General features: G+C 32.7%; 1 protein-coding gene across 1 annotated transcript; it reads left to right on the forward strand.

Annotated features, from left to right (window-relative positions):
* The first annotated feature begins 882 nt into the window (after positions 1-882).
* Positions 883-23,861, forward strand: LOC133205813 (tRNA dimethylallyltransferase-like). Its single transcript, XM_061341700.1, has 12 exons — positions 883-1,029; positions 3,116-3,256; positions 5,637-5,735; positions 12,882-13,138; positions 16,930-17,054; positions 18,143-18,254; positions 19,554-19,672; positions 21,138-21,215; positions 21,312-21,421; positions 21,591-21,702; positions 21,887-21,938; positions 23,341-23,861. Exons 1-12 carry the CDS (start codon positions 883-885, stop codon positions 23,501-23,503), a joined length of 1,515 nt encoding a protein of 504 aa, XP_061197684.1. The 3' UTR covers positions 23,504-23,861.
* The last annotated feature ends 29 nt before the right edge of the window (positions 23,862-23,890 follow it).

Here is a 23,890-nt window from a genome sequence, read left to right on the forward strand (position 1 = left end):
TGAAGAACATTAGCAACTCTTATTTGTGTTTAAAAGTTGTCCTTGGGACAGTTAAAGCAAAAGTTGACAGTAACTTGGCACTGTAAGACAGGCCTTTCAAAATCTGCTGGTACTTTTACATGGCTGATACCATGATTGTACTGGCCAAAATGTTTGATGGAAAAAAATTTTATAACATTTTTAATTAAAATTGCTTCCGCAATGTACCTCCCATTTTTGTAAGAGTACCGCCTGTTTCTAATATTTTTGAAAGCCCTGGATATATAATCATGATTGTAATTTCAAAGTTGAAATGTATTCTTGAAAGTAGGACAAGAAGTTCAAAATAAAGAATAACTTTACACCCCCAAAAATGAGGAAGTTTTGCACTTACATTTTATAATAATTGAAGATTCCTTTTATACCTGCATATTAATGATTTGGGTTTCCTCGTTACATAATTTCAATAGTAAAAATACCAGGAAGAAGGAACAATTTCAACAGAAATTGAGAAAAATTAGAAAAACAGGGAATGCATGATACAAATGTAAATAAAAAGTGTCCTATTTTTAACAACTAATCATGAAATGCCTTTGAAGCCTTATGTCTGAGCAACACAAATATTGGAAAGAAAATATGAAGTATAATCACCTGTAGTTGTTTCCAAATGATAATCTGATAAATGGGCTAAAATTTGCACAAGTCTTTGATCAGTATGCTGCAACTAATTAATTAAGAAGTGATTGAAATTTAGCTTTAAAAAAAACGATTGCCTGATCAATGACTTGTAAATGGGGAAAACTGTACATCCCTCAATAAACGAATAATATTTGGTACGAATTGACTAATTTAAAGAAATACGGGTTTACTCCGGGAACGGACCAGAATTTATTGTAATTCAATATGGCAGCCTCCATGATTGTACCGTCCCTGCGTGTTCCAGTACCAGTAGTGTTCGTTTTAGGAGCAACTGGCACAGGAAAATCGAAATTAGCAATAGAAATAGGAAGAAAATTCAATGGAGAGATAATCAGTACAGATTCTATGCAGGTGAATAATAAAGATGAATAAGTATTGTATTAAGAACTTTTTAAAAAGCAACCCAGAGTAAAGATAGTTTTAGCGTTGCTGTTTTTGAGCACTTTTAAACAGAAGATTATTTTATCGTTTAAGTAACTGTATTCCACCTTGTATGTGGTGAGGCATGGAGAGGTATGATTACTTCATATCGTGCTGAATTATTGCCAACCGATTATCATGTTAACCAGAACTTGTCTTCTTAATTATTTCATTCAAGAAGTAACTGTCTGGTAAAAAATTAACTGTTGTACATAGCCCCAAAGCTTGTAGAACTTTTATTGTGCTGATAGATTTAGTAGCTTAAAAAACTACTTTAGGTAAGTAAATAAAGCTATGTAGGTTATTCAAGCTAAATATATGTATAGTGATTAACTGATTGTACATGTACCAGACCTGCTCACTACAGCATTCAGGTAGTGTCACACCACAGACAGTGGAAAATGAGTAAAACCATATCTAAATTTTTAAGTTATACCTACTTGTTATCCAAACTTAATTGATTACAATTCATCCAGGGTGTGATGTCAAGGGCAAAAGTTTTCCTCAGAATTCTCAGATTTTTACCTTGGAAACAACATGATTCTCTAGGTATGGTTTGCGTTTATCTTTGAGGATTACTGTGGAATCATCATTGTTTGTGGTTTACTAATGTTCTTGGATTTCATGGGTCACCCTTACCCATTATGGGAAATCCCCACTAACAATTACTTTGTTAATGTATTACTTTAAAATTGAATCTTCTGTATAAGAGTTACTCACAAAAATACATCCACATGTCATGATGAACTAGTAAAATTTTGGTTACCCATGAACATTGACCCCCACAATTTAAAATGATTCCACAGTCTGATATCACAAGCACCGATATGGATGGGGTAACCCCTTCCCTTTGAAACTTGAAGTGAAAACACAACAACATATAAAAAATATGTGAATTCCTGCAGTATCATACCGATACTTACATTCTGATATCTTTGCAATTTTTGTTATGTGAAATAAAGTATTCCTTCACTGGTATATAAAAATACTTAACATGCTAAAGGAAAGAAACAAAATCTTGTGAACAGGGTGTTTATACAGCATTGCCAGTGGAAGTTATACAGAATCAGATCAGGGAGATGATGTTCTACAAGCCTCAACTATTATTACCCAGTCAAAAAGTTTTATTTCATTATTTTCAAGATACCATTCATTTCTGTAACATTTATTTGACAAATCCTGAGACCAGATTGATACGGATTTCTCATAAGTCTCATCACTCGGCAATCAACACCTCCTGATTCAGTTGAAGGAGTCAGGTGATGTAGGTGAATAATCACTCTATCAGGACAAATAAAACATTCTGATGGGTATATAGAGAAGATGATTGTACAATTTTTTTTTTTCAAAAAAGAGAGAGCTCAAAAAATATTGTATTTTTCCAGTCAAAGAGTTTTTCTTCTATTGAAATAACATTTATGTTTCGATGCATCAGAATGATCTACTTGTTTTTAATTTACATCTATAAGAGGCATAAAAAATGTAAAATAAAACTTGGACTCAAACACAGGACCTGATGAGCAATAATTTAAAAGTACTCACTGGTCCGACATACTTAATTCTCATTATTACACTCTGCCCCCAGTTTCTTGGGGTTTTCCTTCAAAAACTTTTACAATGACTTTTAACCATGTGTGTGTATATTGTTCGGTGTCCATATTTAACTATCAGACTGTAAAATGTTTCATTTTGACTGGGTATTCTGGACTTCATTCTGTCTGTGCATGTGCTCTAACCACTGAGCACCAGTTCGATGAAATCATCAATACATATGAAATGTTCCATTTAGTATGTACATTTTGCTATATCTGTCACCACAATCATTTTGGCCTAGTGTGAGGTGTGAAGCAGTAATTTTGTTGTTACCTTGGATCACTGCTGAGGAAGAGGGATGCATTGACTGAATGGAACTGGGAACAAGTTGTTAATTAATACACAAAAAATGTCATATATTGATGTTTATAAGTGATTCAAATACAAAATACCAGTGATAATCCTAAATGATGATCTGTTACAGGTATATCAGGGCCTGGACATCGTTACTAACAAAGTTACAACAGAGGAACAGGATCTCTGTCCTCATCACATGATTAACTATGTCAGTCCACTAGAAGAAGATTATCATATTCATCGCTTCAGAAGCAAGGCTTTACCTATAGTATCCTTTGATTTCTAAATGATTTAACAAATTCTTGAGAACTTGATGTTTGATCCATAGTTTAAAAAAAAAAAAATTAAAGTAGTGATGCATAAAGAGCTTTAAGTATTATATGCATATTTTTGCCCCCCTGAAAAGTCATATTTTTAAATTTTCTTGAAATGTGCTGAATGTATATACATGTATTATGAGAAATCTAGAATCATTTAATTTCTATAAAATAATTGATTCTGATTGGATAAAAAATTCTTTTGATAACTGCATCAATAAAATCTGGAGTTCACTTGCACTTAGCAGCCGGATCTACTTTGGCTGACTTTACATGTATATTTCCCGCTTCCATATTACTTTGTGAAAGAAAAATGAAATTCTTTTACTCTATTTTCCTGAATTTCAAAATTCGTCCGTTACGTTCCTGAGTTATTTTCTACTTTCGTTTCTTTTCGAATTATCCCCCTTTGCTAAACAAATCAGATCGTCTGCAAATGCAGTTGCGGGAAAAAAGGAAAGAAATCATCATACGTTTGTTAAATGTTTGTGTTTGAGATAACTGGTATGAACAATAGAACTGTGAAGAAATGTTTTTATGCTACCAAAGCGGGGAAATGCCGTTAGTCTGTTAATTCTTATAGGAAACGAATGCATGAGAAAAACGACGCTGAGCGAGGACGGATATTCTTTCAAAGTTAAACAGTCGGCAACAGACTCTTCCAGATTTTGAAGCATGTTGTTTTATGCCTGGACATGTTGTGATACGTATATATATGTTCGATTTGAAATTCAGATGAAGAGATGCGCAAATGAAACCGAAAATTTCTGTGACCTAGAAAGAGTTGTTAAGGTTATATTTGAGTAGCTTCCCTTTACATTTATGAACCTAAAGATATCAGCTTACTGGGGGAATATAAACATTGGAATATAGCAAAAATTAATACAACAGGTAAGTTTTTGTGTTAAAACTGTTTTTGTTAGAATAATAGTAATGACACGACAATATTTGAAAACGTTGTTTGTTCGTTATACTCGGCGTCTGAAAATTTAGACAACTAAGCTAGGCCTATATGTTGGACAGTCATTCGATCGTTCTCAAGTTAAATCTCATCATTGAAAGAACCATGCTTAGGTGCGAAACATCCCGTTACCTTTTGAATTTCAGCAACATTGTTGTGATGTATTCCTACGCACTGTCTTCGATACTTAAATTAAATATTAAAGTGAAAGAAAGTTTCATTCTATTATTCTAAAATCATAATTAAATGATAAGAAATGAAATTAATATTTTTTTCTTTGACCGAAGTATCAAACAAAAATTTGGACGGAAAACGTTTTCATCAATGCGCTACGCGCATTGATGACGTTTTCCGTCCAAATTTTTGTTTGATACTTCGGTCAAAGAAAAAAATATTACATTCATTTCTTAATTAACAAAAAATATAGTTTCAAAGTAGGTTATTGGCAATTTTTTTTCTTTGATGCCACAAACAATTTGAAATTTGTGTTATTTTTCAGAAAGAGGAAAAATGGACAAAATTTGTTCAATTTTTTTCTATAAAATTTATAGAGAGCAGACCTGCTCCAGAACATATCCACATATCAATATACCGTAACGTGGCATGCAATTAGACTATACTAAGATACATAATTGTCTTTATGTTTTTTTTGATTTTGATGAATGATGTTTCCATGGTAAATAAAATCAAAATTTCTGTAAATTTCTTTTAAAAGGCTACTCCTCCTACAGTTTTAGTCTGATTGCAACTAATCTTGCCACAAAAAGAGACTAGACCAAGGATCATTATTCTATTTACTGCTGTTGCAAAGTTTCAAGTCCAACTGCTAATTTTCTCTTCCTTTGTTTTAAGTACAATCCAGTAGAGGTACAGTCTCGACAGAGACTTCTGGTTTTTAAAAGCAATTAAATTTAAGGGTTTGATGTGAATGTGAATTTTCATTTAACGGATAAAATCCCAGCAAATAATGAATGAAATATTTTGAATGATGAACTGTCTTGTAGGAGAGATAGTGAGGAGTTGCCTGGTTTAACAATGAAGTTCATTAGGGGAGATAGTGAGGAGTTGCTTGGTTTAACAATGAAGTTCATTAGGGGAGATAGTGAGGAGTTGCCTGGTTTAACAATGAAGTTCATTAGGGGAGATAGTGAGGAGTTGCCTGGTTTAACAATGAAGTTCATTAGGGGAGATAGTGAGGAGTTGCCTGGTTTAACAATGAAGTTCATTAGGGGAGATAGTGAGGAGTTGCCTGGTTTAACAATGAAGTTCATGTTTCCAATGTTTTCTTTCCTGCTAACTATAGCAGCTGGTTTTTGTGAAAAAAAATCTCAGATTTGAAAACAATATTAATTCCTTAGAGACCACCATAGATAGAGCAACTTTTGAAGGATAAGAAACTGCCCATTATAGTTGGAGGAACAAACTACTACATTGAATCTTTGCTGTGGAATACCCTGATCAAGTCTGAGGTAAGTTAGTAAAAAGTTCTATTTTAGGTAAAAAGTTTAATGAATAGTAAGGCATTCAACAAAGTTATGGTCATGATTAATGTGTCTTTCTGCCAATGTTTTAAAAGTTTTTTGCATATTGTAATCGTAAGTTTATATAGAAGTGGTGTATAGCTACTGTTAAAACACACTTGAAAAAAATCATTGCTGTAATTGAATGGAAAATTCAGCAACTTTCATCATGCTTATGTATTCTTAATTATTTATGTGAAGTATGGTAAATAACTTTACAGTAGCTAATTGTGTATTAGCTGAAGTAATTTAGGAAATGCTTTTAGATTAGGGAGATGAAAATGATTTGTCTCATTCTTCAACATAAACTGAAAAAACAAATTCAAAGATAGGAGTGTTTTCCTCACAGTGCATAATATACCTCCATTTTAATGTATGGTGAATCATTTTAAAGCTAATCAAGAAACAAATATTTATGCCCCAAGATCAAAGATTGGGGGCATATTGTTTTTGTCATGCTAAGTTTCTGACATAAACTTTAAACTTCTTAGTAACTTTTGTGTCATAGAAGTTAAAAACTCATATTTGGCATATGGGCCTTGAATATTTTTCAATGACCTTGTCCATCAGTCTGTCTGTGTGCAATCATATCTGGGCCATAACTGTGTAATGGAGAATCATGGGAAACCTCATACTAGACATGAAGATTATGACTGAAGGGTGTCCTGATGTTTCTTAACCTTAACCCAAGGTCATCCAGGCAAGTTCAAGGTCACTAGCAAAAAAAAATGTAAAATTGGTATCCAGTCCACAACTTTCTAATTAAGAAACATTGGAAGTTCATACTTCACATAAAGATTACTTAAGACATAAGAGTGTGTCTTGATCTTGACCCAAAGTCATTTGATAATGTTAAAAGACACTTTGAAAAAAATGTAAAATTCCTGTCCTTGCTATGTCTTGCATCTGAAAAAAAGACTTTGAAATGCAGATTGCTTATATTTAAAGTCACTTGGGCAAGTTCAAGTTCACTTGCAGAAAAAGTAAAATTCAAGTCTTGCCCATCACTGTATTATGGAGAAATATTAGATGATATTTAAGAAAAAGATTACTAAAGATCTAAGAATTTGCCATGAGACTGACCCAGCACCATTTAATTTAGAAAGTTCTAGGGCTTGGCAGTAAATATGTACAGTGCATGTCAGGGCCCCTTTTTACAAAAGAACTTACAAGTAAGATCAAAATTTAATTTTGGGAATAACTTTCTTTTTAACATTAATTTGAAAATGGTTTCAATCTTTTTTAAAAAGAATTCAGAAAGAAATATTTATGCTTGCAATTTTTAACAGAATCACTTATTTTGTAAGATTTTACAATCAACAAAAGTTTTTGGTCTTAGTTGTAAATTCTTTTATAAAACAGGCCCCTGGTCCATAACTTTCTAATGGAGAAGCATTAGAAGTTCATAGTTCACACAAAGGTTGTATAAGTATGACCTAGGCAGTCAAATTAAATAGATAAACATGATAAAAGGAAGAGCAAGATAAAAGGTCTAATTTTAATTAGATTGTACCTAGGGTTGTGTTATGACATTGACCCAAGGTCTTTTAGTCAAGTTGAAGGTTACTTTCAGAATAAGTATGTAATTCCTGTCTGGTCCATACCTCTCTAATTAAAAAATTGAAAGTTGATAATTAACACAAAGATTACTTATGACCAGAGGTGTGTCATGAACTTGAACCAAAGTAATTTTGGCTATTTCAATGTCACTTTTAGAAAAAATATACAATTCCTGTCCTTTGTAATGGAGAAATGTCAGAAGTTCATTCTTAGCACAAAGAATTCTTATGAGCTGATGCTGTGTTAAGACCTTGACCCAAGGTCATTTGGGGAAGTTTTAAGATCGCTGGCAGAAAAAAATTTAATCTGAGTCTGTTTATTAATAGAACTTAAGTGTGAAATGATGTAAGTTTAGCTCTAGCTGTGTTAAGTTAACAAATGATGGAAGTTCATATGACTATTGAATAACAACAGCTTGTGAGTATTTAGGGGGAAGGACCTTCTCCTGATTTTTTTTTGGGGGGGGGGGGGGTATGTAGTATGTTGCATGATAATAGTTTTGCTTCTTCTTGGCACATAAGTGCATGAAGGGGAAGAAAATATTGTGAAAATTACAGAATTATTACATTATCTTTCTCACATTGCTTTATCTGTGAAATGTGACTGTACAAAATATAGAAGAAAAAGTGATGATAATTATCGTATATGGTTTATCTTTGTCTGTACAGAACCCTGAAGAACTCCTTGATCTGAAGTAGTCATCAGAAAGTAGGGGGACACGCTTGACGTCAGTCTCTCTGTAAATCTTGAGGGTCCAGGAAATGTTTCTTGGTGATAAAATTAAAAGTCCAAAGTGGGTTATCTGCAGCAGATTTCTTTTAAGATTACACATAATTTAATGCTTTATAATTGTGCTGAGTTTGTTGAACCCTTTTTTAGTGTAGTGAATCTGCACAAGCTTTTTTTCCGGGTGTTGTTAAAGTAATTTCTACTTATTAAGGAAATTATTTATGGAAATCCAAAATTCCTGCGATGATGATAATGAGTATTGTATTTGTTCCTGGATATTTTGTATCAGTGTTCTTGATTGGTCAGAACTACTTTATGGAGTGGGGATCTGCTTGAGAGATGGTCAGGTTGTGCACCCTGTTGAATATATCAGGACAACTTACCTGTAAATTATCTGTCATTAATAACCCTTTGACATGGATGGTTTCCTTGAAGTTTAATTGTTAGTTTTTTTTGTTCAATCTGTCTTGTACTTGAACTATTTCTAAATCTCCTTATATCCAGGTAGCTTTTTGTTCTATATCCTCATCTAGACTCAAGAATCAAACACTTACATTGTCTCTCTCATCATTTCACTGACTTTTTTCACTTAAGTAGACGGGGAATAGCATTTTATTTAAATCTCTCTGAATGGTTGACATCTTTGACTTAGAGGTAGGTGGCACCAACAGTTCTTAAGGCCCCACATGAAAGTACAGGAGCCCTATAGGAATCCTTATGTGTTCAATGTGTTGAATGTTTATCCATGACACTTTCGCTGTGACATGTTAACTCGGTTTTTAATGTAACATTTTTTGAATTTTAACACTGAAGAACGTTACTATAAGGGAAAGGTTGGTCCTATCACTTTGTCTGTCTGTATGTCTGCATGCCTGAATGTATATTTACCAAGTACAATTGTTACTTTCCTTTAACAGCCCTTTGAGGGACTCTCTCTGACAATGTCAGTTTTCTATTTTAGAGCTGATTTTTGTCACATCTAGGTCTTTGTGAAGGTGAATACTTTTAGGTAATTTAGTTACACAAGAGATCAGTGCTGTAATGGACTAATGCATCTATCTGCTTTTCTTTGATATCTTTGTGTTGATTCCCTCAAAAACAACAGGAATTATTTGAAAATCCCTGATTGTGATATAATTATAATATATTATACTTTAATTATTACTTCAGTACCAGGGGCATGCTATGTATGAGGGAGAGGAAATTACTTCCTGGGTTTTCCATTCCTACAAAACATTCAAAATATGCACAGTGCATTATTACCTAATGTAGCAAATTATTCTTCCTTGTCCCAAGGGAGTCAATAACAAGTCATATAATTCAAAGGTATTTAAGTCTCCCAAGCACCTTGATCATACCTGAATCACATATTTCTGTTCTGTATTAAGGACATATGCAAGGTACCTTACCTACTGATAATTTTTCAAGATATTCTTAATGTAAGATTATAGTGCTATCAGATGTTCGTAGACAAAAAATCAGCATGTATTACCAGGGGTTTTGAAAAGATATCAATTAATGAAAATTCTTGTATAATTCAAAGAAAAATACACAAAAATTACTAAACATATATTCTAGATGTTTTGTTTATCCAAACTTGTTTTAGAAGAAGTGTACAACAGCATATATAGACATAAAAAATGTAGCACACAGTTCCTTTAAGTATTGGAACTCTTCAACTCCAGGGAAAAAGACAATAAAGTTCAAACTATGATGCGTATGTCCTTATGCTTCTGAAAAATCACATGAACTGTTGATATTTTGATGTTGTCCATTTTCCAAAAAAAGTTAGAATTGTTCTTTATTATCATTGATACAAATTTCTTACTTCAAACAGTACTCATTGTGACAAATTAAGATTTGTAATTTTATGCATGGATGATGAGACTTTTTAATTAATCATTCATTTTCATTGCATTAATTAAACTTTATTTACCGGTATTCGCAATTATCATTTTAAGCCTAAAGAATAATAGTTTGAACTGTGTTAAAAACAAGTTGCAGTGACATTTATAAGTTTAATTAAAAATGATAAGTAAAACTTTGACCGAATACTGTACTTATAGTCTGAGCACCTGGTAAATATGTGTGAATTTTTATAGAGTTGTGAATGGATGAAACAACCAAGAGTACATGTGCTGAGGATGAAAATCTCAAGAAGATTAAATACAACTAATGCATAATTATGAACAAAGGAAAGTGTTGGATGTATCATGTTGATCTAGCTCCATACAGCTGCTATAATTTAGCTCATCCAACATCCAGATTGTAATGACAGCAAATTATAGTAATATTCCATTCACTCTTTCAGAAATACTATAATGGGGGAAAAGTTGAAGGAATTAATTTTGTGACCTTTAGTTATTACCCCGGTATTTTTTTTTTTTTTTGTACATTCTGCCATCTATTTTCTTAATTATTCCTAAAATGAAGGGTAAAATGATTATGAAGTCTGACACTAAATGAATTCACTTCATCACAGCAGCATATAATTGTTCTTATCTTAATGTGATTATCAGTAAACATGAATAAACTCTCTTTCCCTCCCTCCATCCCCCCCCCTCTCTCTCTCTCTCTCTCTCTCAGAAATGACAGAACTAGGTATGTATGTTTTTGTGGCACCTAATCTGACCACAGAGAGGTAGACCATTTGAGATTCATCATAAATATGAAGTAGAACCTGATCAATCTCCAAAACCAGATGAAGCACTTTGTGAATGAAATAAAAAATGTGTGAGAAAACCTGAGAGTGGTAGCCTCCCAGGTTGTGTCTAGTGTAGTACAAATCAACCCTAACAGGTTATGTTGAAAGCTACAGGAGGTCCAGTAGTTTGTGCTTGTGGTTGCTGTAAAAATACACAATTACCTGACACTTGAAAACATTGCAGGTCATATCAGACCGGTGCACTAAGTTGTTTTACATGTATCCACAAACAGGGGTGAAATTTAATTTCATCGTCTGGGGAATATTAGTAGCAATTAGGAGAAAGCAATGAATGAGCAAAACTTGTAGAAATGAAAGGTTATCAAAAGGCAAACTTCTACAAATGCTGTGGCAGGGTGATTTAGGGGAGGGATTTTTCTTTTAAGATGGGAAGGTTAGAGGAATGATGGTGTATCATTTTCTTCTCTGGGACAATTTGTGAAATCAGCAACTATCTGTGTGAAGGATGGGCCAGCTGTTTTTCTGTAGTTACAATTTATGAGGGGATCTGAAATGCATACTGAAGTCATTAGAGTTAACAGGGAATTAATAGTCAAGCACTTGGAGTCAATTTGCTAAGTTGTAATACACTTGTCAGAGAATTTGTATACACTTGTAGTTGCTGCTTAGAAGGACATGGGGGATTAGGGCCCCTTGTAAGGAGTGGACACACCTTTGGGTCTGTGATAGATGGGAGAGGGGTAGGTTTGTAGGAGTCCATTGAAAAGAGATGTGTAGTCACACTTATCATTTTCCCCTGTTTTAGACCTTGAATGGAGATAAAATAGGTGTCCTTGTTCTTACTAAAGTAATTTTTGAGAACACTTATAAAACGGGAAGCTGTGCTGAAGGAGCTTTTTAGCCAATCATTTTTTGTCTCAACTTTTTTGTACCATATAAAGTAATAATTATCAACTGATAATTGTGATATTAAGTCAATAGATTGAACAAATGACAAGTTCTACTATAAAATTTGGTATACAATGGATTATTTAATATGAACTGTACCAGAAAAATTGGTAGCGTTTAATATTAACTTTACTACAGTACCTATTACATCTGTACATGTACTTAGCTTAGATGAAATTAACAATCACATCATGGCTATATATAGCTAAATGTTATGTGAACATCCCACAGAGAGCTCCCAAGTTTCTAAATGTAAAATTCCTCCTTCTATTGTCTCCTCCACATTTTCTACTTTGCCCCTGTCCTCAGTCTTAATTGACCATTGCTAGAGATAATCCTAAGAGAGATCAGTCTTGTTATAGATGACCAGTGGTCATGCTGACTTCTCTGGACACACTTCAAAGTTTTTGCCCCTCCTAAATCACCTAAGCAATGGTGCCTTTGTCCTGTCCAGGATTTTCTGGTGTCAGATTCAAGACCATGTATCAATGGATTCTTCACACTTAAGTCAAAGAACTGCAAGCTCAGGGGAATTGCCATCAGACTAAAAATCTTTGTTCAATTATCTCTGTCTGCTGAATTTCTTTTCAAATAAATCTGAATTCAGCTGTACATTATTTAATTGGAACCACACTTTTTTATTGTAGTGGTGATGGAACTGTGAATGCTTGTTTGTTACTCATAAGAGATGCTTTTTTAAAAACCACTGTATTACAATGTATTTATTAATACAGATGTTCATATTTGTAAATGGTTAATAATAATTGTTGATAAATTGGCAAAATTACCAAGTACTAAACTTGCTGAATTATAAAGCCCAAATTTAATGGACCAAAGATTCATAATTAATCTGTAGTCTTTAGGAATGCCAGAGTACAATGTATGCATGTCTGGGGATTATACAATGTATTTTGGAAAAAGGCTTATTTTTCTCTAAGCAGGATTAATTAACCTGGTTTAAGGGGACAATTTTAACCCATAACAACTTAGGTCCCTATCTATCATTCCCAAAGTTCATGAATAAATCCATACAATTTCTACTCACCATGTCACAGATATTCATTAACTTAATCTTTAGATAATGATATATGTTTCTAATCTGCATAATTCAGGGTTCATTTCACCTCAATGTACTTTGTTGCAAAAAATAGCATTGTAAGGGGGATAACTCTGATATATTTCTCTCAATGCAGGATATCGAAAGAGCAAAGTTGAGTTCAGAGCCATCTGTGTGTGAAAAGCAAGGTAAAAATGGTGACATTGAAGCCAGTAGAGAGGAGGAAGTTGATAAATATGGTCAGGTTATTACAGAGGAAAGCCATCGTCTGCGATCAGAGAAGGACGGTGTGTATGGAGGCCTAGACACTTGTACACTGTACCAGAGTCTACAGACCGTAGATCCATTGTCAGCCAGCCGTATCCACCCCAACGACAGGCGTAAAATGCTAAGGTAATGATCTAGTGGATTTCATTGATGAAAGCCAGTAACTAAAAATAAATTCTGATTTTTTGCAAAAATTAATTACAAGGTATATATACGAGGGGTTATCAAAAAGTTCATGGACTGACGCGATAAAATTAATAATATGTAGTCTTTGCTTACAAAATTTAAGCGGAACATAAAACAACAAAAGTTTAAGAAATGTTGAAAATTTTAGCTTGATACGTTGATAATTTGCCAAATTATTCTAAAATTAAAAAGACTTTATGTGATCACCCGGCGCTGTCGCCGTTTAGTGTCATGACGTCTGCTTTCATTGTTTCTTAATGTCCGCTCTCTCTACCTCATACACTTATCTTAATGAGATTACCTGGAGTTAAGTAAGGACTTAAACCCGTCTTATTTATATGAATTTACAATGTCATGAGCAGCTGTTTTCAATGCATATAATATTGTAAATGGATCTTTATATGGGGAAAGATCCTCACTTGATTATGCCAGAGTATACTTAGCTTGTTGGAGTTCAATTTCTACCACACATGATCAACGTCACTTTTCGACGTGACTGACTTTTGACACCCTGACTACAAATCGACACTAACTGTGCATATTTCATCTCTCTGAATCTTTTTGGGCATTAAAAAACAAGTACTCTGGATGCATTTTATTTTTCTGTAGCCAGTTTAAACATTCCTTAGGTCAATACCAGTTTTTCCAGGAGCGAAACTCTATAGAGTGTTTGAAAAAGAAACCCCTCCCCCTTTTTGACGTTATTTTCAAGCCCATAATTGTTTGGACACTCCATATAAAATTTACGATAAAATTTCATAGAAATTACAGAATGGGGTAAAAATTGCAAATTTTACTAAACAAATGTGTCGTACCACATGCCTGAATTAACGAGATTTTTATGATGACAAATACTCATATCTAAAGAGTTTTTCTCAGTTACACTCAGGTAGAAAAAAACGTCATATTAGAGGTTGCGCCGCCTGGACATACCTTTGCTTACAAAAAACACTAACAATTTATTAAAAAATAAAAATTATGATTTATGGTTTATTCTATAGATAGAAAAGATGATGCTAACTAAATGTGTAAAAATTCATTGATGTACCTAAAGCGGTTTTAATTTTATGACGCTAGTCCACGAACTTTTTGATAACCCCTCGTATGTTTTAAAAATACCTTTCCAATTTGCACATCACCTTGCACTGAACTGTAGATTGGTAAAAATTCAATTTGAATGACATTCATTAAAATAGGTCCTGTCTAGTTTAAGCCAACTGTTGGCCTATTTTGTTTTGTCAGAATTGTTAACTGAAAGTTAACATAACCAATCAGTAACAAATTTTAGCAAAATCATAAGAAAATCACATATTCTAACAGAGCTTAGAGATTGATAACAAAATTTCCACCTTCCCAGGCATTCCTTATCATGTCATATAAAACAACATTATGAACACAGTTATTCTAAAATAGTAATGCAAGTTATAGAGTCAAAAGTCTGAATTGTCTTTATTTTAACACAAGCAATTGTTTCTTTTTAAATATCATCTTTCACTTTGAAGGTACATGTAGATGTAGAGTTTTTAGTATTATTATTTCTAGCTAAATGAAAGGAGGTGTATAGACAGAAAATTAATTGATATATTACTCGTCTTTAGATATTGATGCTCAGACATGATTAGAAAAATTGTTTATCAGTTAGACATGTTGTTCTCTACCGGCACGAAAATTGGAAATGCATTCAGGTATAAAGTGCTTTTAGATGACTTGAGATAAAAACATGCAGAGAGTCAGTGTAAAGTGCATACACTTTAATGAAATAAATAGATGCATATAAACTGTCATTCAAGGCTTGTCTTAGGCCTTTGATATTACATTCAGTTCAACCCTCTGCATATTAAGCAGATACTAGTGGATAATTTATGTTAAAGATATGTAACAAAAACTAAATATATCAAATTATTTTTATAGCCCTTAGAGACCACTTTGTCATGGATTTTTGTTGAGCAATAGGAAATTGGGACAGATAATTAACATATCAATGAATGAAATGTCCTTTCGTTAGACTTGTATTGTTCTTATGTGTAAATCAAGCCACATGTGGGTGTCTCTTTAAGGAAAAAAAGTACATCCTTCATTATCATTGAGAAAAGCAATTTATTTTAATCTTTAACATATATTCAATTATTAATAGTCTTTTTTACGACAAATCGGAAAAGTTGAGACACTTTTCAGTGATTTTGAGGGATTATGACATTTTTTAAAAAAACATTTTTTATTACCACTGTTTGTTGAAAGTACTCATGGAAAGGTTATATGGTGCATTTCCTTCATTAACTGTGCAGTTTATGAATTTAATTACTTTTTTTTTTAAGATGATGAAAAAAAGTTTGCACGTTTTTATGAACAGATTGTCACATTAGTAATCTGCAAAATACAGACACAGATAAATGCATTTGAAATGTTAATTATCCCTAGTAATAATTGAAAGAGCAGTTTTTTTATCTTATGAATATCAAATAGAAATAACATTACACCTCAGCAGGGCTTTAGTGCTGTGGAAAGTGTGCTATGAGAGACATTGCAAATGGACTTGAGACATTATTTCTCTGTCAAGGTTAAAACTCTTCCCAGACATTACCACAATGTGAAAGCATGGAGTATACATTAATCTATTTGTATATAATTCTTTAATTACTTCGTACTCTGTAAGGCATTAAAAAGGTTAATAATTATAATTTCTGAAGTAGACGGAATTTCAATATCGGTATAACTCTCCTATCAGAGATGATGTGTAGTGGTTCATTTTCATTAAGGAGAGACAGCTAATCATTTACTTTGGTAAAACTTTCTCCAGGTGTGAGATCTTGAATAGTTTGATCTCTTTTTGAGAATATTTTATTCAGTGGTAAATTATGAATATTCATTTGTAATACTTTTTCAGAAGTACAATTTCTGTGTTGGTTGATGTAGATTTCTCCCTAGATTTGGCTTAGTGTGGGTTCATGTATCTGTAGAGTTTTATGATCTTGTATTACAGAGAGTCATACAGTGCAATAAAGCCCTTTATAGCAAAGATTTTCTCATACCTCCAATCTATCTTAGTTTAACCAATGGCCTTTCTTCACTGATACAAGTGTTCAATGAAATTAAAGATAATTTTAAATCACCAAATAATTAAAATTTTTTAAAAACTTCAAAGTTATGAGAAATTATTTTGACAGACCATTCAGACAATAAAAAAAATGCTAAGTTTTAAAATAATCATACATGCATCGATAAGATTTAAAATTGCACATAACTACAGTTTAACTTAACAAGCAAGTATTATCTGCACATAAAAAACAGTTGAAAACATTTTGATCCAAGGTTTAAGCAAACATTCTCCTCTTTATGGGGATTAAAATAATAATTGTCTTTTATGTGGAAAACCATTTCATATTTATGTGATTATCATATTAAAATTTTTATGCATTTATGGTCATGAAGCATAAAAAAGTAGTCTTTTAAGAGATAGGTTTTTATAATGACGTCACTCCTTTGATGTGAAATCTGGACACTTTTTAGCTTTGTGTAGAAATCGGTATGGCTTTCACATTTCCAATATGCAGTCATCTATATTATTTTATGCTAAATTCACTGTTAATGTTACCTTTCATATGATTAAATTTTTAATGCCCAATTTACATAATTTTTCCATCATAAGCTTGGGAGTGTTACATTAAGTAGATGTATTAATGTACCATTTTTAAATGCTGTACATTACTATTGTGGTTTGGTTGTGGTTTCAGAGCCTTGGAAGCATATGATGTTCATGGGGTTCCAATGAGTGAAATCTACAAGGCCCAGAAATCAGCTGATTCTAAACTAAGGTATCCCAACACATGTGTCCTGTGGGTTCAGAGCGAACAAAGTGGTAAGATGGAAGAAAATGATGCGTACAATGTTGTAACTGTCACAATCTGTGCATAGATTGAGGAATCAAAGATCATCATACCCCTTACATTGTTAATACTTATCTGCTATGCATTTTCACCCATTTGAAAGAATTTAGTACTGTTTACATATAATTAAATATAATCTGTATTGTGTTGGGTCTTCCTGTTTGAAACATTTTTAGCCCCCTATGAGGTGACTAACCCCCCCCCCAACACACACACACACACACACACACACACAGAGACACATTAAGCAGATTGCTCATCTTAAATAATTTTTGCATTAGACATAAACCACTGTGCTTAAAATCTTACACGCTGGTTTTACAAATGTTAAAAGTTTGAATTTCAGTTCTTATAAAAATTTATGCATTAAATGATTCATAAGATTCTTAAAATAGAATGGTTACAAAACTCACAGTGTATTGCTTATTGCTTAATAAAATATATCATTTTGAAAATTTTAATTCAATACACAGTCCTATTCATTTGCATTTCTCCTGCTTGCTATAGACATAAGGAGGGTATGATTCATATTTATAAATACTTGTAACAGATGAAGGTTGCTAAAGTAAATACAATAGATGAGCTGGTAGATTGATGTCCTGTTGTCTTTATTCACCATGTGGTGGCTTATACTACTTTAGAAATTCCTATTTGTCACTTCTAGTATCTATATGCATCAATATCAGGTATGCTTTATGGACAGGAATTCTTTATGTTCGTCAATTCCATTTCTTAAGCAAATATTGATGTGAAATCGGGAGGATGGATGACTTGTGGCTAAAATGCAGACAGTTTAGATTTGCAGGCAGTTTCAGATTACATAAACAATTTCTCTCCGAACTGGCCAAAGTGACCCTTCTTATTTGTAAACATCTTTATTACCAAGTCATAAAGCTACTCAGACCAAAAATTAACCAAAAAAGATGAGCTATTTATACAAATTAAGTTATTTGTACATGTTTTTAAGCTGATTTTACCGACAAAAAAAGTGCTGCTACATATACTATAGTGTAATTGGTAATTATGATGAGATGGTTACATTTTAATGTTTTGATTTCAGTTCTAGATGATCGCACAAATAAACGTGTGGACACCATGATTGAGAGAGGGTTGATACAAGAGTTGCTAGACTTTCATCAACAGTACAATGCCAAGAGAGAACGGGAAAATAGGTATTATAGTGGACCATGTTCTCAATGTTTGTTATTTTATAATGGAAAGGGTATTATGTAGGAGACAATTCATTGAAGAAATTTTGTACCTAATCTCTAAATACAGTCAAACCTCTATCTTGAACTCAATGGTGCCCCCCAAAAAAAACTGTATATCCAAGGATTCGAGATATTGAGGGTAAAATACTTTAAAAAACAGTAGTTGAGACTTTCAAATCACTTCGACATATCCGTGGTATTCAAGATATAGGTGTTAAAGATACCGAAGTTCAACTGTATAAAAAACTAGATACCCAGTATGTATCAAATGTGCTTAAACCTGGAGGTGCTTTTGGGCTCAGTTTTTTGGGATATTTGATTAGATTGCCAACATTTAATTTTTGTGAACATTTTATGAAAGGCAAAACAGTTTGATTTTGGGGGAAATTGGAAGGGTTAATCTAGGATATTTTGGATTCGGAGTTGGCTTGATCTGCTTTGAAATGAAGTATAGGAAAAGGGAGATAAATCTTACTTATCTTTAGCATGAACCAGGCTATCTTGTTGAATTAAAGTGACACTGTGACGGACAAACGGGAAAATTGACAACAGTAGAATTTTTGCATGACACATGCAAATTTTGTTCAGTTCTTGAAGATATTAGGGTTAAGAAAATTACAGGTTTCAGAACCTAAAAAAACTAATTTAATGGAGAAAAATAAAAGTTAAAAAAATCTTTGTATAACCCATCACAAAAATATTACTTCACTTCTTCCTCTTTATTGTACGCATGCACTGAAAAGTTGAAGAATTTACCATAGTTTCAATTCCATAGATATAAATGTCAGATGACTGAGAATTTTAATACAATCTTCAAAAAAGATGATCATAACTTATTCTTTACTTCTGCTTGCCCCAATTCAATGTTGTATACAAGTGTCACGCTAAAAATAAAAGACGCGTGACCTTGACATTGTTGACATTGACGATAAAAACAGAGCGATAGATACAAGATTTGTTTTTCCTGCACTTATATTTTGCAGTTTTTTTTTCTTGCTTTACAGTGCAGTTGAGTTGTCAAAACTTCGCTATATTCATATTTCACAGAAATCTTTTGTTTTGTGATACAATTTTTTAAAAGAAACACATGGTTTTGACTCATTATGCAACTTTAAGCAACTTGTGAATTATGATGAATTAAAGCCTTTCACCTGCAAGCTTTGAATTTGGGTTGATGGACCAGAACCTTTTTTTCTCTTTTCAATTTGGATTAAAGCATACTGAATGTTTGCTTGTAAAGATTTGAACATTTTGTTACAGAGAAATAGACTACACCACTGGGATATTTCAGAGTATAGGATTTAAAGAGTTCCATGAGTACCTTCTTTTACCTGAGGAGGAGAGAAATTCAGACAAAGGAAAACTAATGTTTGAAAAAGGTGTGTGATTTGTTTTTCAACATCAGTGTGGCTGCACGATATTCTGGTGTATTGCAGTTTGTTGACAAAAGTACCAATTTTCAGTACCAATATACCAGCAAAGGGCTTGGGATTAAAGCTGAACTCTACTTGTAAAAGGCATTGTCCGCCATATTTCTCTTTCATTGTCGCTATCCCCTACAACCCCTATATAAGCCGCAGACCTCATAACAGTTCAAGGTATTTCGCTGTACAGGTCTGACGAGTATAGACGTACATCTTACATTGCCATGTTACTCTGTCGCAATAAAATTATCAAATTTTATGCACTTTTTCCGAGCCAGTGGAAAAGTAACATTAAATATACAAGTCAATACTTTATTTACAAACAGAAAATGCACATAAAAACAAGAAATAAACGCACAAAATCTAAGACCACGAAAGGAATACTACACGTCGGCCACAAATTTCAAGTGTGCAATCAGGTGTTACAAAATCTAAGGGTTTATATCCCTATGCGACAGTGCCTATTTATGAGTAGTGTTCAGCCCTTAAGTAACAGAGTCAAGACTTCTAGAATGAAATACAAAGTTTAGGATGTCAGAATTGTTTGCAATTGTGTCAAACAGTAGACAAAAGTTGAAGAATGGGTGCATGTTGGTGCATAACCATAATTAAATCAACAAGATTTTTTTTTTTGGTTATCTATGATAGTTATGTTCATTCTGCATATATATGAAGCTAATAAAATAACAAAAAGCATCAAATTGTGCAATATATATTGCAATACAGTTAAAAATGTTGCAATACAAAATTTTCAGCCAGTATCAAGCCCTGTGTATCAACACATGCAGTGCATTGTGAAATTCAAGGATTAATTTGATTTAATTGTTTTATTCAGTACATGTTTTATATAATATACTGTACACAGAATAAGATTGGGCTGCAGGCTAGGTTTATTTGAGCCTCTTCCCAGGATAAAAAGGGAAAAAAATTTTTAGCAAAAGTAGAAATATTTCATAATAAAAAAAGTTTTTGGTTGCATAATACAGGGTGTTTCATAATATCTGCAACCATTAAAAATTCTGACAAGAACTTTATTTTTTAAATTATCTTCAATAACAACACACCAAAATGTTTGTTTAATCTTCTTGATTTTATTCAATCTGTTTTATTTTCATGATTGAATTTTCATCCATGAAAAAAAGACGGTCAAAATCAAAAATAAAAAGGTGTGCTGTAATTGACGTCCAATAACTAACAGCATATGCTACTAAATTTTCCTAACCTCACCACAGATTTCGATTTATCTTCCTTTTGTTTTCAGTTCTGCTTTTGTAAGATGTTACATAATAAAAATATAACTTTTTATTTAAAATAAATTCACAAATTATTCTGCTATGGTATATGACCATAATATTTATCCCTTCATGTATTTGATGATATGTCATTTTCAAAGTAAGAGAAAATTTCTTCTTTTGCACAGGTGTAGACAAAATGAAGATAGCAACAAGACAGTATGCTAGAAGACAGATCCACTGGATCAAAAGCCGCCTGTTCAGAAGTGAGTGTTACTGATTGGCACACATTAAAGTTAACTGGTTTATGCTCTCCCTGTTCCTTTACGTAGGAAATTAGAATCGTACATCTTTTTCTTTAGACAAGGGAAGTAACCCTCCTCCTGTGTATGCAGTAGACTCCACAGATGTGAATCAATGGAAGGGAAAAGTTCATGATCCTGCCATACAGATTGTCCAGGATTATGTAAACGTAAGCTTTTATTGGTAGTACATTATTTATCCAATAACACAACTCAAATCTGACCTGACAAGTAATATGAGTAAATTTCAGCTTTAGATTTCTAAATATTATTTTTGACAAGAACAAGCCCAGCAATTTCATGTTAATGCCATGCTTGTTGATTTTTTACTGTTTTAAGGGTGTTGTTCCCACACAAGAACCGCTACCATTGACTGAGTATGATGATGAAAAGGAGTTCAACCATTGTAAAATTTGTAACAAGACTTTTGTAATGAAGAAGAAATGGCTAGGTAAGATTGCAGCATGTAAACTTATCAATCTTTAATGTTGACCATTGTTTTAAGAGTTAATTTACTCTAAACAATATTTGCAACAATATTTAAATACATATGTAGTAGTGAACTCTCTTGTATTATAACCTGCCCTCATCTGAACAAGACACATATTTATGACATCTTAAATTTCATTAATTAGATCATTTGAAATCATCAAAGCATTATAGAAGAAAGAAAAGTATAAGGAAAAGGTACAGTATTAATCTCTATTTTAACCTCTCTAAACATTGGTTCAGTAAATCTGGTAGGAATATACAGGTGTGTGAATTTATACTTATAATAAAATTGAAAGGTAATCCATTATAACTATCAGAGCCACATATAACATGTATCAGGTGAAATTTGCAAATAAGCGCTTTCTTTTAGCTAAAGTGTGTGCTTCAGCTTGTATCCAGTGAAAAGCCAATTTCACAGGGATTGATAAACCCTGGACTTTTCTCTGATATTACAGTATAGACATGTAATGCATGTTTGACATTCATTGTTGCTCATGTCTAAAGAGTGTGCCAATATGTCCATTTTTATCACATCCAAAAACACAAAGATAAACTTACAATTTCTTTTTCTAGAAATGTCTTAACATTTTTATCAAAGTTGAGATTTATGATAAAATTTTATTGCTATAGAATACATGTTATATCCATATACAGTTGAAATTCAGTATCTCAAACACCGATATCTCAAATACATGTACCATGGATATGTCAAAGTGATTTGGTAGTCCCAACCCCTTACTCTTCATGTATTTTACCCCATGTATTTTGTATTTATGTCTCAAATCCTCAGATATCTTGGTAGTTTTTTCTTGGTCCCATTGAGTTTGAGATAATGAGCTTCAACTGTATTTACATTTTGCAAATGTTTTTCCTTATGTAACACCATTTGAGCAATGCATATTGAAACCTGTTCATAAACAGGTTCATAACAACGTCAGATTCATTGCTAATTCATATAGACAATTGACGTACTTTCACAGTGAAATCATAAGTGGTCAGTGTGTTCAACACATTCAGTTTATACCACTGAGGTTTGAATCTTGGGTTTAAAACTATGATATACAAATATTTGTTGTAAATCAGTCATGAATGTAAATATAAGTGATGAGGTATCATATTTAAACATTTATAGGGATATAAATATGGATTGATCAAATCTACCATAACGACCCTTGGGCTTTATGGGATTTGATCAGGTGACCAAACCATATTTATATCTCAATAAATGCTTAAAAACTCTAGTTACTTTATTTCTTAAACAGAATATTTATAGGGTTCTGAGAAGAGGAAATAAATTTCACAGAATTTCATTCATACATGATTTTAAATTCAAAGTAAATACACTGACTTAGATAATTATTAAAAGAACAAATATGAAATGATAAAAAACATGTATGTACTGTTTGATGTGACTGTAATTTCTGTTGTTTATTTCCTGTGGTATTCTGTTTAATCCAATTCAAAAAAAAAATTGAATTGTTGAATTCAAAATACAGCTGATTGACCGTTAGCTCAATGTATGTTACCCTTGTCAGAAAGATAAAATTGCAAATATTTCAAGGCAAGGAAATTATTCATTTCATATTTTTTTTCACAGACTTGGTGAGACGAGTGCTATTTTGGACAAAGTCATAGAAATGAGAAATGCAAAAAGAACAATGAATATGGAAGATATACTTGAGAGTTTAAACTCATTGTCAGACAGCAGTGATGTAGAAACACAAGACAAAGAGGATGGTGCTGGGGTAGAGGGCACCTGACATACAGAGAGATGATCAAATCAAGGACCAAATGACAGATGTTAAAATTAAAGCAGTCCAGGTACTCAGTGATGAACAGATATCCCCCCTCTTCATGCATGGACTCTATAGGTGGGAGTGAGGAGGATGTGCTGAATTTGTAGTTGCTTTCTCTGAAGGAGCATGTTTTCAGTCTTTGCATTACATGCATTGTGTGACATATTTAGAGGAGTACCTTTCCGAGTCAGATCAACTTTAATACAAACTGCTGCTTCACAGTCCCATAAATTGTAGCCATGATAACAATCTGTTATAGTGAAGAAACATGTTTCTTTGAATCCATAGTGTAAAATCGGTAAAATCAGGAATTTTTCTGTGATCTGTTAATTATTTTACAAAATGTTTTTT

Source organism: Saccostrea echinata, unplaced genomic scaffold (assembly GCF_033153115.1).
Source record: "Saccostrea echinata isolate AGI-Se365-2 ecotype Australia unplaced genomic scaffold, CSIRO_AGI_Sech_v1 ptg000002l, whole genome shotgun sequence".
NCBI lineage: Eukaryota > Metazoa > Mollusca > Bivalvia > Ostreida > Ostreidae > Saccostrea > Saccostrea echinata.